Source organism: Ambystoma mexicanum, chromosome 1p (genome assembly GCF_040938575.1).
Source record: "Ambystoma mexicanum isolate Mex_15411 chromosome 1p, UKY_AmexF1_1, whole genome shotgun sequence".
NCBI lineage: Eukaryota > Metazoa > Chordata > Amphibia > Caudata > Ambystomatidae > Ambystoma > Ambystoma mexicanum.
In genome coordinates this window covers 144,576,795-144,591,337 of record NC_090921.1, presented here as the reverse complement: position 1 = coordinate 144,591,337, position 14,543 = coordinate 144,576,795, and the positions used below count along the sequence as shown (strand labels likewise).

At 42.1% G+C, this 14,543-nt stretch overlaps 1 protein-coding gene across 1 annotated transcript in view; it reads right to left on the bottom strand.

Annotated features, from left to right (window-relative positions):
* SHBG (sex hormone binding globulin) overlaps positions 1-14,543 on the bottom strand; it is a 78,710-nt gene that overhangs the window by 30,029 nt on the left and 34,138 nt on the right. The window contains exons 4-5 of the mRNA XM_069645291.1: positions 12,127-12,288; positions 4,078-4,246 (exon numbers count right to left, since the gene is read on the bottom strand). Coding sequence (XP_069501392.1) covers positions 4,078-4,246; positions 12,127-12,288 — 331 coding nt within the window. The remainder of the gene's footprint in view (positions 1-4,077; positions 4,247-12,126; positions 12,289-14,543) is intronic.

Sequence of the window (14,543 nt, the reverse complement as noted above, 5' to 3'; positions counted from 1 at the left end):
ATGCCCCCCTAGTTCCCGCTCCCGAGCATAACATTCATCGTTCCCTCTTTCCTGGACATGCACTGCTGACTTTATTTTAGTGCAAGCGTTTCATACATTTCACTGTTCGCTCAGACTTGTCTCATACTCTTTGTCGTTGTGCTTCTTTTGTTTGGAATAGCAATCATGCTAGTCTAACGAGATAAAGAAACACCTACAAGAACGCGCCTTGTGAATGATGGTGTGAAGGATGGATGCAGGCATTGGACCAAAAGCTGAGCGAAGTCTGCACAGCAGCTGGATTGGGAAAGCGACTCAGCAACTATAGTAGAAACCGTCTCCGTGGATGGTTGGCCCGTCTTCCGTATAATGCAAATACCCAGACTTGCAGGATGCATGCTTCACTTTCTTTGTTCCATTGGGTGCAGCTTCCCATCTCCTTTAACACAAACGCTGGGACATGCCCATGACTAGCTAACGCCACATTAATCAAAGCCAGGTCTCTAAATAATGGTTTAAGTGTTGGGGAATCACCTGCTCACACTTTCTGTCGTGTGACCAACCAGTGCGCGAAAGGTGTTTCAGAGCGTGGGGCTCTTGATGCCACCCTTTTCTGCATTTGATACACCAGCAGCTAAACACACCTTGGGGAGGCAGCTCCTTCTGCATAGTCCATTTGTCTGCCAAGCTCGGGACAATGTTCTTTACCATAATGGAGAATGTGAAAAAGCACAGGGCTGCAAGGCTGGGGGGTGAGGGTGGAGGGCAAAGCGCCCTATGCTTGGAGTACACTGGAGATGCTTCACCTGATACCCGCAGTACTCCAAGTCCCTTGAAATGAAATTCGTCTATACACTGCACAATGTGCAAGGGCCGCTGTTATTCAAGCAGCACGCGACTAGCAATTTGCAAAAAGTAAACTTAACGAGTCCCAAGAAAAGGTTTCCTTCCACCCTTTAAGAATTTGATTGTATTTGTTTTTATGTTGGGATAGTAGACATCGTTTTTCTTTGCGATCTTACAGTTTCATGGTGCTGTCAGGAGCTAAAATGAGTGATCACGAAGGAAACATTTAAGAATTTTGAGAGTTCCCGAGCATGAGCGAAACAAACCCCAATACACAAACTGCCATTTCTCTGCCACGGTAATGCACTGCAGTGTGTTTCAATGTAAAGTCCACATTGTAATGTCATAATCTTAGAACGCCACCTCTCCAACATTAACATTGGGAGCTATGTTGAATTGTACATTCATGTCAACTCTCTGCATATGTTTAAAGTAGACCTTACCATTCACATGGAGTAGTGATATTGTTTACATGTGTCCCTCCTAAATATATTTAACTTCCCGTGAAATATTTGATGCAATGCATATTGCATAAATGCATGTATTTAATGCTGAGATACACGGGCTTGTTCAGCTATCGGTGGGTATGTAGCTGGTGCTTGTTCTTGGAGGTTCGAGTAACACTGTTCAAGACCAGTTCATCACCTTTTAAGAGTGGCCAAATGTTTGAGGTCATACGAATGACATTAGTGTATATCTGAAATTGACGATTCTCTGACCTGAGTCACAGCAGCAAACTGGTCATTGTTACTAAAAATGAAGAGCAAAAGCAGACTAACATAACCAGGCATGTTCGGGTTTGACCCCCTTATTGCTGTTTTCTGAGGTTCATGAAATTCAGCAAATGCCAGCATTGACAATGTTGTTAACTCATAGTCCCCACTCCCGCTGCTCAGCCCATGACACATGCATGAGATCACAGGTCGGGTGAGGGGGGCGCCAACGATGCTTCCCGCCTGGGGTGCAATCTGTTGTAAGACCGGCCCTGGGTTCCCATGGGTGGGGCTGGCACTCATCAGCAGGGTCGACGGCCCTAGCTTCTCCTGCAACTTCAACTGCAACACCAACTGCGCTTGTCCATGCTGGCTATTTTTCTGCATTGTGTTTGTTCCTCCAGCAAGCAGCCTCGCCTCCCTACCTTTCCGTATACCTCTGCATTTATTACAGAGATGGCAGAGTGACATCGGCTAAGAGTCACCTATAATCCTGCATCAAGGAGAGAAGAGGAGCTCTGCTCTTGATGCCAACAGATAGAAGAGCAGTAGGCAGAGAGCAATGGGCACAGTAAAAGGGAGAAAAAGAGAAAAAAAAAGGAGAGAGTGAAGGATAAAAGTAAAACATCAGAAGAAGTTAAGGGGAGAGAAAGGTAGAGGACAGAGAAGGAGATGAGAGTAAAGGAGAGAAGAAGGCTGATGGAATTGAAAGGGGATAGAAGGAAAATGTGAATGAGGATAGTTGAGAGAGACCAGAGGTGAGTGAAAAAAACAACAAAGATAGGGGAGCAAAGGGAGAGAGTCGGCAAGAGAAGAAGAGAGTGTGAAGGGGGAGAAAGAAGATGAGAGGGCAAAGAATGAATGTAGAAAACAGCAAAGATCTACGGAAGATGGAACTGGTGTTAGCGATGCACACTCCAGCTCATGTACCACTTGGACTGCAAGGCCTTTCGGCTGTATGGTGAACTTACCATGGAAATTGTGTGAAGTGATACATACAAATATTTCCTATAACAGCATTCCACGTGCTCTGTCAGGTTTCTCTGGAAGCATACCACAAAGCGCCGCCAGCAATTAATGAGCAGCATTGGAGAAGACAGGTTCTCGGAAACGTCAGTCAGTGACTGGCTGTGTGCGCTCACAGTTCTCCTTCTTTGTCACTTTCTAGACATTGTGCACACCCCCAGGCTCCTGGTCTGCCATTACGGACTCGCTTTGCGTGAGCCTCCATTCCATACTTCTGGACTTGCTTACCAGACCCCTGGCCTGCCTTACTGGACTTGCCTTTGTCTGATCCACTATTCATTGGTGCCCATTCGTGCTGGACTCTAGGCTGGCCATGCAGATATGCCTTGTGTTACCCTCTGCTCTGTGCTGATCCTGTTCACTGGACCAATAGGGTGCATTGCCTCCTTCCTGGACCTTTCTTCCAGCAACCAGCAATCATATATTCTTCATCTCTAGCCCAGATCATGTCTTTGTTTGCTGCATGGAGCACCTTTCCAGGATCTTCAGAGTTTCCAACTAGCCTCATGCAAAATACACCAGCCCGTTCTCGGCTTCCGTTGCTGTGGGTCTTCTGCTGCTGTACTTCTAGGTTCCTCATATGATCCTACAATGGTGCTTAGGAATGTCCACATGCCATCGGGATAGTCCCCAATAGCATTTTCTTGTTTGTCTTCATTCTTATGCCATCAGGGCAGCTGTCTTTGGCCTATGGACTAACCTCTTAGGTTGCCATTTTAGCTAAAGTACGTCCCAGATCCTTAGGTATACGCTGGGATGTTGGTGGTTGCACATTCATTGATAATTATCATTAACTCTTTCTGTCATTCTTTTATAACTTGACGAATCCCACTATGGTACTTCCTTCCTAGGTTTCCTGCTCGTCCCTTCCTTGAGACAGTCATTCCATCTAAGTTTATGGGGTACCTAGGAAGGCCTATCCTCATAAACACAACATCTCCCAGGATCTCTGGGCAATAGCTGGCAGAGGAGTGAGGACACAGGAGATTGTGAAGAAAAAGAGTACACAGTAAATGGCAGAGCGAGACACGTATAAATAGGGGAAGCGAACAGAGTACAGGAACAGGGAATGGACAAGAAATAAAAGGATAAGAGAAGATGGGAGAGAGTGAAGGCAAAAAGAATGGAACAGTATGAGGGAGAGGAGTTACAAGAGAGCAAACAGGAGAAAACTGATAATATGAGAGGTACGAATGTACCGATAGAGAAAAGGACGAGAGGAGGAAAGACGAGGACAAAATAAAAGCAAAAATGAGTGGATAAAGAAAAACAAAAGAGATAGAGATGAGAGGAGTGTAAAGGAAGAAAGAAGAGGAGGAGAAAGCAATGATGCACGGCATAATCAGGAAACTAAAGAAGGAGACAATAGAATAACTAAAAAGAAGAAGAGGAGGTACATGGAGGGCAGAAAGACATTTTAAATGAGAAGGAGAATTGAGGTAGTGAAGTGGTGAGAAGTAGATAGCAGACAGTACAGGAAGAAAGATAACAGTCCCAAGCCCAACCACTTTACCTCTGGAATTGAAGACTGCCATGCCCACCCCAGCGAAGTAGCTGCCTCTCTTCACCTGTTCAAAGCATGGCTTGCTGATACCCTGGTCCATGGCAGGGCTGGTCAGCCACGCACTGGTCTGGTTCATCCAATTCCAGGCACGTATGCATCCGTCCATGGCGGGATTCATCTGAAAACGAGAGGGATATCGGTCAAGTCACCACTCACAGACCAATGGGTTTATACCAGAGTATCTGGGAACAAACCTGTGTTGTCAAGGAAACACCACCGGATGTCACCCACGTATTCTGTGTGACATTGAGCTCCAGCAAGGTGGCAGTGGGCTATGCCAGAGCATAAGTGATCAATCTCAGGCAATGTGCCAGTGAGCAACCTGAACGTGCCAGGGAAAAATCCCAGGCATCTCTGAAATCCTCCAAATAGTGAATCTGCACCCTAACAAACTATTCAAAATGTCTGCAAAATATCAAGAGTTAGACACTGAGTTGTACAGTGAGAATGATGATCCCTTGTATACCTACACCTTCAGCAAGCAAAACCTATATAAATCCACACTTTGTTTTCCAGGCCCAACATCCAAGCAGGGAAGAAATAACGACCAAGGCTCTTATTTGTATGAGAAAAGAATATCTGATTCACAAAATCATTGTGCCTATCCAGACGCCAAGTGCTCCCAAGATGGCCTCAAAGGCCCTGATTTGCCAGATGTATCGTGACGCCCTGGACCAAGGCTGTCCAAGTGCTTTGGACCGCCAGGCCGGTCTTACGCCTCACGGATCCAAGCTTGTCAGGTTGCTGGATCATAACTCCTCAAAACTAAATAATATACTTATTTCAAAAATGCTTAAAAACAAATCTTTAAAAAACCAGTTCGGTGGAATTCAAAATATGCAAGATGCAAAAATGTATTTATTTATTTTTATTTATTTTTACCACGCCGAAGCCCACAGGCATTAGGGCGCAAACAAAGACTAAAGACAACACATCAAGCATGGGACGTGGCAGCAGGAAGTGACATCAGCATTTGGGTTTATGTAAACAAGAGTATCTTCAAATGTTTACAAAATTGAAGTGGCTTGACTTCCTGCTGAAGAGTCAATGGCAAGGTGTTCCATGCTTTAGGACCCCTTTTTGTGAAAAGGATCTCCGGTTGCCCAAGACACGTCTTACTTTAAGACACTTGAGCAACCAAGCGCTTGAAGATCTTAGAGTTGTACTTGGTTCATATTTAACCAGTTTGTCCGACAGCTAGCGGGGCGCAGTCACATGAATACACATATGCACCAATGTAAGTATCTTAAACTGTGTGGGGTATTTTAAGGCCTAAGGCAGACCCCCTACAATGAAACTGCATTAACAGTTACCAAGAAACCATGGTGTCGCTGTTTTGCTGAGCACCTATTCCCTTGCATCACAAAACTGCATTTAGCAGCTACCAAAATAATGGCTGCACTTTGTTTCTTCATTCAAAGAAAATAAAATAAATGAAGAATGGCTCTGCACTGCAATTGTCCTTTCATTTTAAAACATCCCAAAAGCTGTGCCCTTCATGGAAACCTACTCTGGCACTTGTGGGGCAGGCATTGTCAAGAGTCCAAAAAAAAAACGGACCTGCATGGCTTCAGTCGACTGAATGACAAAAAGTTATGGGCTGCTTGGAAAAAATGACATGCATTCCGGAAGACTTTGCCCTGGTGACATGTATGTTTTAAAAACAGCACAAAATGTGTTTTATGCACCCAAGCCTTGCCTGTGCCTTGCCTCTGAATGCCATGAAAACAGATAAACCCTGTAGAACAGCATTGTTTTTATTTGATCAAGTCTGAAAAGCAGGAGTTACATTTCCGTTTGCACAGCAAACATTTTACTTTTGCAACAATCTAACGCAGTCCAAACCCTTCAAGAAAAGCTCTCTCACTCCTTTTGCTTGATGTCAGTTTCAGAGAATCCTTGTGTTGGACTGATTTCTGTGTATAAGAAATTGGCTAGAGCTATAAATAATGCCCAGAATATAGATGAGAGAAAGAACCGCATTTTGTTAAAGTGACCTCCAAGAAGAATTAACCCAAGTGTAAAAGGGTGCTTTTGCCAAATAAGAAAATGCCTTTTAAAAAGTGAAATGTTAAACTAAGGCTTTGTGCTTGCATAGAAATGTGATGGGTTTGCTTTAAAATATATATGTTATATTATATTATGTTTATTTCGAAAAGACTTGCTTTCTGGTTAAAGGGAAAAATAAATAAAAAATAAAATAAAATTACTGTGAGGACAGCAGAACAGGTTTGGCAGGCCCTGGCTTCAAAGGGCCCTGCCTCCCCTGGGAACAGAATCACCTTACAAGTGGACTAGCCCCCTGGAAACTATGAATGGGCCAAGGGGGAGAATCTAGCACCCTCGTCAGACGAGGCAGCAGAGCTCTAGCATGAGACAATGGACTGCCATGGCACACAGGTGTAAATTCCTGGTGTCACCTCCCCTCAATTCAAACTGAAGGACTTCAAAGGCGAGTCGATGGCAGCATAGGGCTAAACTGATCAGAGCCTGACATTTGGCTGGGGGTTGGAAGGAATGCCCATATTTGGTAAACATGCCAGCCCTTTTGATTGCAGAGACTGTTCAGATTGTCATTTATTTCAGTGATCAAAAGACATATTAATTTGAAGAAATTATGACTGTTTAAATGTCATGTTTGTGCCATTAAAATAGGACGTTGTAGGTGTTCCTAGCATGTTCGGAACGCAAACACCAAGAAAATGCCATTTATGGGAAAAGCATACATGGTACAGCTTTGATAATTAATGAAAACATGCCCTGTGATAATATGTATACATATATAAAATTGTAGAATTTTCGGTGAAACGGTTCCCACCAAAAATGGCAAAAGATTATTAGAAGGACTAAACAACATTGTACAAACTTGGGAGTTTGAATGGTATCTCCTGTGTTAAATATGGAATCTGCCTACGTGATTTTTCAAAAGCATAACAATTTTATGTCATAACTGATTTTGGCAAAAGTAACTGTGGAGTGGCCCAGTACATCATAAAGCACACACCATAAAACTGATGTCATGTCCCTGAGTCCAACTGGCTTACAGAGAGGTGGTGACATCCACAGCTGACCTATCCAATTTTAAGAGGTGTGTTCAGCTTGAGTCTGCCCGATAGTAAAATCCTGTGATATCATGCTCCTTATATAAAGGGGAGGCATAGGGAACTCTGGACTCTCTTCTGACTTTTCCAGCTCCAGCGCATCCAGGGATCCAGACATTCCATATTCACCCTGCCAGATTCCTGATTCCAGAAGCCAGGCCAGAGGTAGCTGATCTTACCCAGGCCGAACCTCTGATCCAGAATTAAAACCCTACAAAAATCCCAATAATTCAGGGAGAAAGGAGGAAAGGCGGTGGAACACCTTTTGGGATTATCCAGTGAGCAGACCGGCTTTTGCCCCGCTACTGGTTTTGACCAGCTGATGCACCTCGCTGTCTCTAGTGACCAGACTAGGCCCAGCTGTCCCTTCCAGGAGAGCCCACCGCTGCGCAGAGACCAGATCTTGCCTCGCTGTCCAGAAATCCGGTTTGTTGTCCAAGTTAGCCCATTCAAGTGCTTGTGTGAGTATTTCTCTCCCCCAGCAACCACAAACTGTATCCCTTGCTTTGTTACCTTGTATTAGGTCCAATCCCATAGAGATCCTATAATTTCCCTAGCAAAATACTTAAAAATGTCAGAATCCTCTGTGTACCTTGTTCTTAGGAAAATCTGTAGTAACCTCCTTGTGTTAGTGCCATTCTTTCCAATCATTTCAGTCCGTTGTATAAGTCCTAAATACTATTTGGAATAAATTAATTAATTCTCACCTAAAGAGACACACAGTGTGAGGAGGTTAAAACTGCAGCTTAACCCTTTTCTTTTTGACAACCTAGTCACTAAAATGTAGTTTCAGTAAAAGAAATAACTTTGTTAACAAAACCGAGTTGTCCCATGAAATAATTCCCATTTAAAAACCGAGTTTCCTTTCCCCTTAAGAATCTCATACTGTCAGCCCTCCAGAGTTACCCTTTCATTTCCATATTATACCTGTGATGTGCCTTTGTCCCTTAGCATGAAAACCACATTCCGACTTTGTCTGTTGAACCCATTTTTCAAGCTGTTTTGTCATTTTAAACCCGTGAAAATAAGCAAATGCAATTTCTCCACGTGTGATTTGGCTGCACTATGTTTTTCCTTCCCAAGTTGGTTTTAATGAACTGTATGCCCACTGTAGTACATTGCCTTGTAGTTTGCTAGCGTTCTTACATCTCTGATACTGCTATACTCATTTCTACCTCATTCATTTAACCACACATGTAAAACAAGTATTTAGTCATTCCGAGTGCTATTTTGCTCAGTTTCAAAGGTTTCAATCCGATTTTGCCTCCCATTCAGCAGGGCAAGGTCGGATTTTCATTCTGTTTGTTGCCTAGTATACCTGATCCCTTGTTCCTCCTTTCTACCCACACAAAATTCGGTTAATAGGGGTTTGAGGGAGTGTTGCAGGGGGAAACATTAACTATGGTGCTATCTGCAAATAATCCCTGAAAAGTAATTTTGCTTTTATTCAATTGTGCATTGTGTATTTTACATTAAAAAGTCAAACTAAGTGTATTCTATCAATTTACAGTGTAATTATCACCACACTGGTGGTTGCTGCCCTATATTAAATTTCTGTGATTTTCATTGGAATTTAAAAATAAATATATATTGTATTATTACACACTGCCCTTGGTCATGGTCCACTGTGACCCAGGGTGTTTGTAAAGGTGAGTGTGAGATGGGTTGTGTGCGTTCTCAAACTGAATTCATAATTAATAAAATAAAAGTGTTTTAATTGTGCGCTACATCCCCGGCCATTAGAAAGAGTCCTGGTCTGGAGTGTACCGTGCCTTTGAAATCCTTAACAACTGTACACGAGAAGTCATGGGTAGCCAATATAGTTCCTTTTATATTTCAAAAATATAGGTCTTGCAGGATACGAATCAGAAAAATTCAAGTACAAGGAGCCATTTGGAAAAATGGCAGAGTTATTTATTAATGTGGAACTGCCTAACAGTTAAACTAATAAATAATGCATATTACCGAAAAGTAATGATTTGCTTTACAATTGCTTACCAACCATTGTGAAACACTTTAGGAAACTCCACTAACTTGAACAACTTTGAAGAAACGCATATCTGCCTGGCAAAGCATTATTAAGTACAAGATATTTTGCCAGATAATGCCAACATATTCTTTGGCTCTGATAACATTAATAATCTTTAAAAGGCTGTGATTATCTGGTAAAACTCCTCAACCTGTTCTACTTTTAAACAAAGGTTCCATAGGTTCCCGTACTCGGGTTACTCAAATTATTCCCAACTTTATACAAAGGTGTAAACGTTCTTTTCTTGGGGTTTTACTCCACAGGGGCAGTCTCCCCTTCCTCACCTTCCTCCAGAAACTCTAATGTCTCCAGAGCTCTGGTTCTCTCTAGGCTTGACTACTGCAACAGCTTCTTCCTCAACCTGCCTCTTTCCTCCCTTCGCCCCCTTCAACTAATCCAGAATAGGACTGCAAGACTTATCCTTTGCCTCAAGCCCAGTGACTGCATCTCTCCAGCCCTACAATCTCACCACTGGCTCATTCTGACCGCAAGGATCAAATTCAAGACCATTCGCATGATCCACACGGCTGTCTGTGGCCTGGGACTTCTTTCAATCCTGCTTTCACTCCCTAAATACCTCCCGGCCAGAGTCCTTCGGTCTTCTGGCTCCAACTCTCTGCAGATCAAATGTTTTTTCCAAGCAGAGAGTAGGAGGTAGATCCCTTTCCTCGACTGGTATCTCCCTCTGGAACAACCTTCCTCACCCCCTCAGTCTTGAGCCGGATCGTCTTAAGTTCAGGAAAGTTCTGAAGACTTCCCTCTTCGCCTCCTGTGCTAAACTCTCCATCTGCCGCTGTGACTGTGGTCTTGTCCCTTCAGATTCATACAGGGGCCAGACCATCCCCTACCAGTCCCCGCAGCATCCTTGTCAGCACTTGCCCCCGGACTCCGTTTCCAGGACCATTCCAACTGGTTCTCCCTGTCCACCGCTCTCTTCGTCCCCTCCCCCCACTTTCCACTGGCACTTGCCATCTTGGCCCGACCAGCACTTGCACGCCCCCACCCGTGGGGGTATCCCACTCCTGCACTTCTTCCTCTTCCCCCCCTGCACTTACCACCTTGTCATGCACTTGCACCATTGGATTATCACAAGGCCAATATAACCGTTTTTTTGTTGTTGTACTTTTGTGATTCCCATGTCTTCCCTCAACCACCATCCTGTCTTGTGGCGCCTGGAAACACCTGTGCATAGGTGCCATACAAATGTACAATAAATAAATAAATAAAATAAATATGTGAAACACAGGTTTTTTATGAATTTTTAATTTGCTTTAGAATGATATAAGTGTTATCTGCACTACTATTTCTCATTATTTACTCCTTTTTAGAGTTAATGTATATTTTTTGTATTCATGTGTGCAAGCAATATCATATATTTAATATTGATTGTCATAATTGTACACATTACATACAAAATATACACAACGTGCTGTAGGTAATATTTATATAATGTATGCTACCTATTTCATTGATCATTTTTCTCAACTTTTGATTATGTATTAACTGTGCTTACTAACTTTCATTAAATCCACCTGCATTCCAATCATTTTCAACCTAGGTGTACCAAATATAAGATATGTTACTGTATTTTATAAGACGTATGCCTCAAAACAAATAATCTTGTTATTACGCAAACCGTTTCTTTTCGTCCAACATACGCATAGTAGTCCAACATTGAATTTAAGGTGTTCTCAAATGGGATGGGACCAAACCAAAGGTCACTGAAAGAAATATTTGGTACATTTTTAGTTAGTAAAGTTAGTTACAGAATTTCTCCCCCGATTTAAACTAATTGTGGTCACTTATGATACTGACTTCCCCAAAATGTAATCTAGCATTTTTGAAAGTTCAGGGATAGTCAGAACAGATGCAAAAAAATGTATTCAAGGTTTATATCATCTCTAATCGCCAATGGAAAGAGAAACATTATTCATGTGTTGGGAGGATAGCTCAGGGGCAACATGCTTGGCTTGCAAACAAGACGACAGGGAGCAACACAGGTTTGCTCCCTGAGTGCGCGTTTAGATACCTCTGGGTATGAAGCGCCTTATATGTAACCTCTCATTATTACATATTACGATCAAATTGTATGCCTATAAGCAAATGCAAATAAAATACGTTAAAAAAAGTATATTGTTTATTTAACATTCTTTACTTATTCATATGACCAACAACATCTAAAACTTTATTTTAAAGTTACACAATCTTCATTTGTTTCAAGTAACTAATCAATAAGGTTTTTTTAAAGTGGTTCAAATTCCATAATAGCTGAAAAATGACTCTTTTTTTCCTTATCAAAAAAAGTTAAAACTCATTTGCTGAATTTCACTCTTTTTTTGCCACTCAAAAATCTTACAAATAATCATTTTTCATATGCTATTCCTGTAAAAAAAAAGACTTTGCAGGAAATTTCCCCAGAGCTGTAATCAACCCAAAAGAAATCACAAATTCACAATTCTTCAAAGTGTAAAACTATGAATTTCACTCTATTCCTCTGCAGGAAAATACATTTTGCACATCATTCATGTACGTAAATAATAATATAATGTTGTCAGTGAACTATTCCAGCATGTTAGTGAATACAACACAAATAGTTAAACATGATCATAATAGCCCTTCAGTGTCAGTGAATAATCTTCAGTTTGAATGATTCATAGTCTGTGTGAATGACTAATCGTATAAGTCTTTGTGAACAAGGCTCTCAGCCCTAAACACAAGGCCTGCAGAATGTACTATCTGATCCATCACACCCACAACATTACACTGAAAAAAACCAAGGGGGGTTAGCGGCACAGATCCCAACACTAAAACTGGTCAGCTTATCAGGGAAGTTCTTAGAAATACATCTGCTGATGGAACTGGCCTTACCGGAACCAGCAAGTTACTCTGGTTGTTGAGCATGCCCCCAACAGCGATGCGTAGTGTGGAGTCTGTACTCTCGTTTATGGGGGCCGTAATGTGCCAGATACGGAGGGCCTCAGCATGATCCACTTCCAGCACGATGCTGTCACCTTCGCTCTTAACTGAGATCTGCAAAACAATGAAAGTCTACTTAGAGAACGTAATTCCCCTCCATTATTGGTCAAACCTACCTTCAGTCTGTCTATGTTATGAATACTCAAGTCCAGTGGGTGTGTTACTGCCTCTTTGTAGCCTAATGGGATGCTACCAGCCTCTTTCAAGGCCAATAGACTGGGTAGGGCTTTTATGAGTTTAACACACAAAGGCCAAATTTAGATTATCCTGATCCGGCTTAAAGAAATCTCCCTGAAAGACAGAAAAAAATGGCATGTCCACTGTTGGTAGCAGCGTAAGACTTTTCTTAGGAAAAATGAATTATCAGTACGTAAGGCTCCAAATGCAGTGATAATAATTGTTAACAATGTACCAAGCCATATATTCAAATTAAAGTAATTATTAAGGACCTCAAAAATAGAAAGAAGTGTGGATCTGAGGGAGCCGGGCATAGGGGGAAAACCAGTGGGTGGTATAGTACAAAATGAGGGGCCCCCATGTGATCCCTCCTGAGGTGTTCCACGTAAGCTCCTCGAGGAAGTGTATTCTGCGCCACAGACTCGGGGCCGGCCTAGGCCACCACTCGTGCCTAATGCCTATTGATTATGATGATCATGCTGCTGCAGCGGCGTAATGCGGACTGCACTAGGTGAAAAATATAAGGTTTTGAATAAAAAGTTTCTTCTTAAACCAAACATAGAAACAATTTGTGGGATGTGGGGGATGGAATTGCGCTAAACACCAATAGGCTAAGAGACAACAATCAAAGTACAGTATTTTAATGGTTTGGAATGAAGAACAGCCGACACGTGTTTCGACACTTGCGTCGTCTTCAAGGCTGGATGGTTAAACCACATACAAGTATCATGTACAATAGACGATAACATAATAAATCAGCATATATAGCAATATAAGATACAAAATTAAATAACAGATATGTGAGACATTCACAAAAAAGGACATATCCAACATGAAAAAATGAAAAAGTGAGGGACATACCATATCCGCTAAGAAGGGTAGGACAGCAGTAATGGATCAATAAAGGCACATCGCAGAAGGAACAAGGATATGGAGAATGTACATGAGCATAATTGTAATCAATACGATAACATCTTCAAGTGTAGTTGATGCCACACACACCCTCGCAAGGCCATCATGCAAATCACACACCAGCACAGTGCCATAAGTACAAAGTAGTAGTATCAAGCCAGAAAAGTGGTCCGATCAGTAGTGGTGCCGATAGTCATCAAAGGAAAATATAAATAAGTGTCAAATGTACCATATGGGTCGGTGGAAAATGATGTAACCAATAAAGATATGCTTACCATAAGTATTTAGAAATGGCCAATGAATATGAGAAACCTATTGGAACATGAACGAGAGTGAATTAGTAAAGGATGCCAGGAAATACCTGGAATCAACTGAAAAAAAGGAGAAAGATAACTAATGAAACTTACCACACTGGAGATTGATGGGTAAGTACCCGTTAAAGAATGTATATCTTGATCAATATGAAAAGCCAATTGGCTGGGATGAATATATCGCCTGAAAAAAGTAGCATAATAAATGAGAGATGGGAACACAGAACCATCAGTTGACGGCCATGAGCAAGAAGGAAAAAGAATATAAACTCACTCGGGACATCGAGTATGGAGCGAATTAAATGAGACAAATCCAGTAGATGCTTACCTGGGTTGCTCTAAAATACTGATAGCCACCATGTACGCCACGGAAGTGACGATGGCAGCAGCGCGAGCGAATTACATCGCGTGAGTGACGTACATTGTCAACATTGTGACGTCGGCAGAAGCAAAATTCAAACGGGTCGCAAAGATGACGTCTACTGTCAACAAAGGACCTAAAATTACGCCGAGGTACTGTGTGCGTGATCGCGATCGCCGCGTTCATACGACTAATTGTCTCATAATTGGATACTAAAACAAATATTCAATGCATGATGCAAAGTTAAAGTCTTTGAACACATCCTGTTTGAAAGGAAATCAATGTCAGAAAGTTTACAGGACACAACAGAAAATCAAACAAAATCGCAGAGTGATGGGGAGTGATGTCAACAAGGGACCAAGGTACTGCAAACGTGTTCACGGTAACCGCGTAATTATCATGAATGACTGGAAGTCGGATGCAATTAATTATTAGCACAGATAATCAGTGAATTGACAGATAGGAGAAACGATCCAATGTCGACAAAGTTATGTAAGTTAATCAAACCATGTAAGTTGGCAGTAATTGCAGAGGAGTACTGGCGAAGG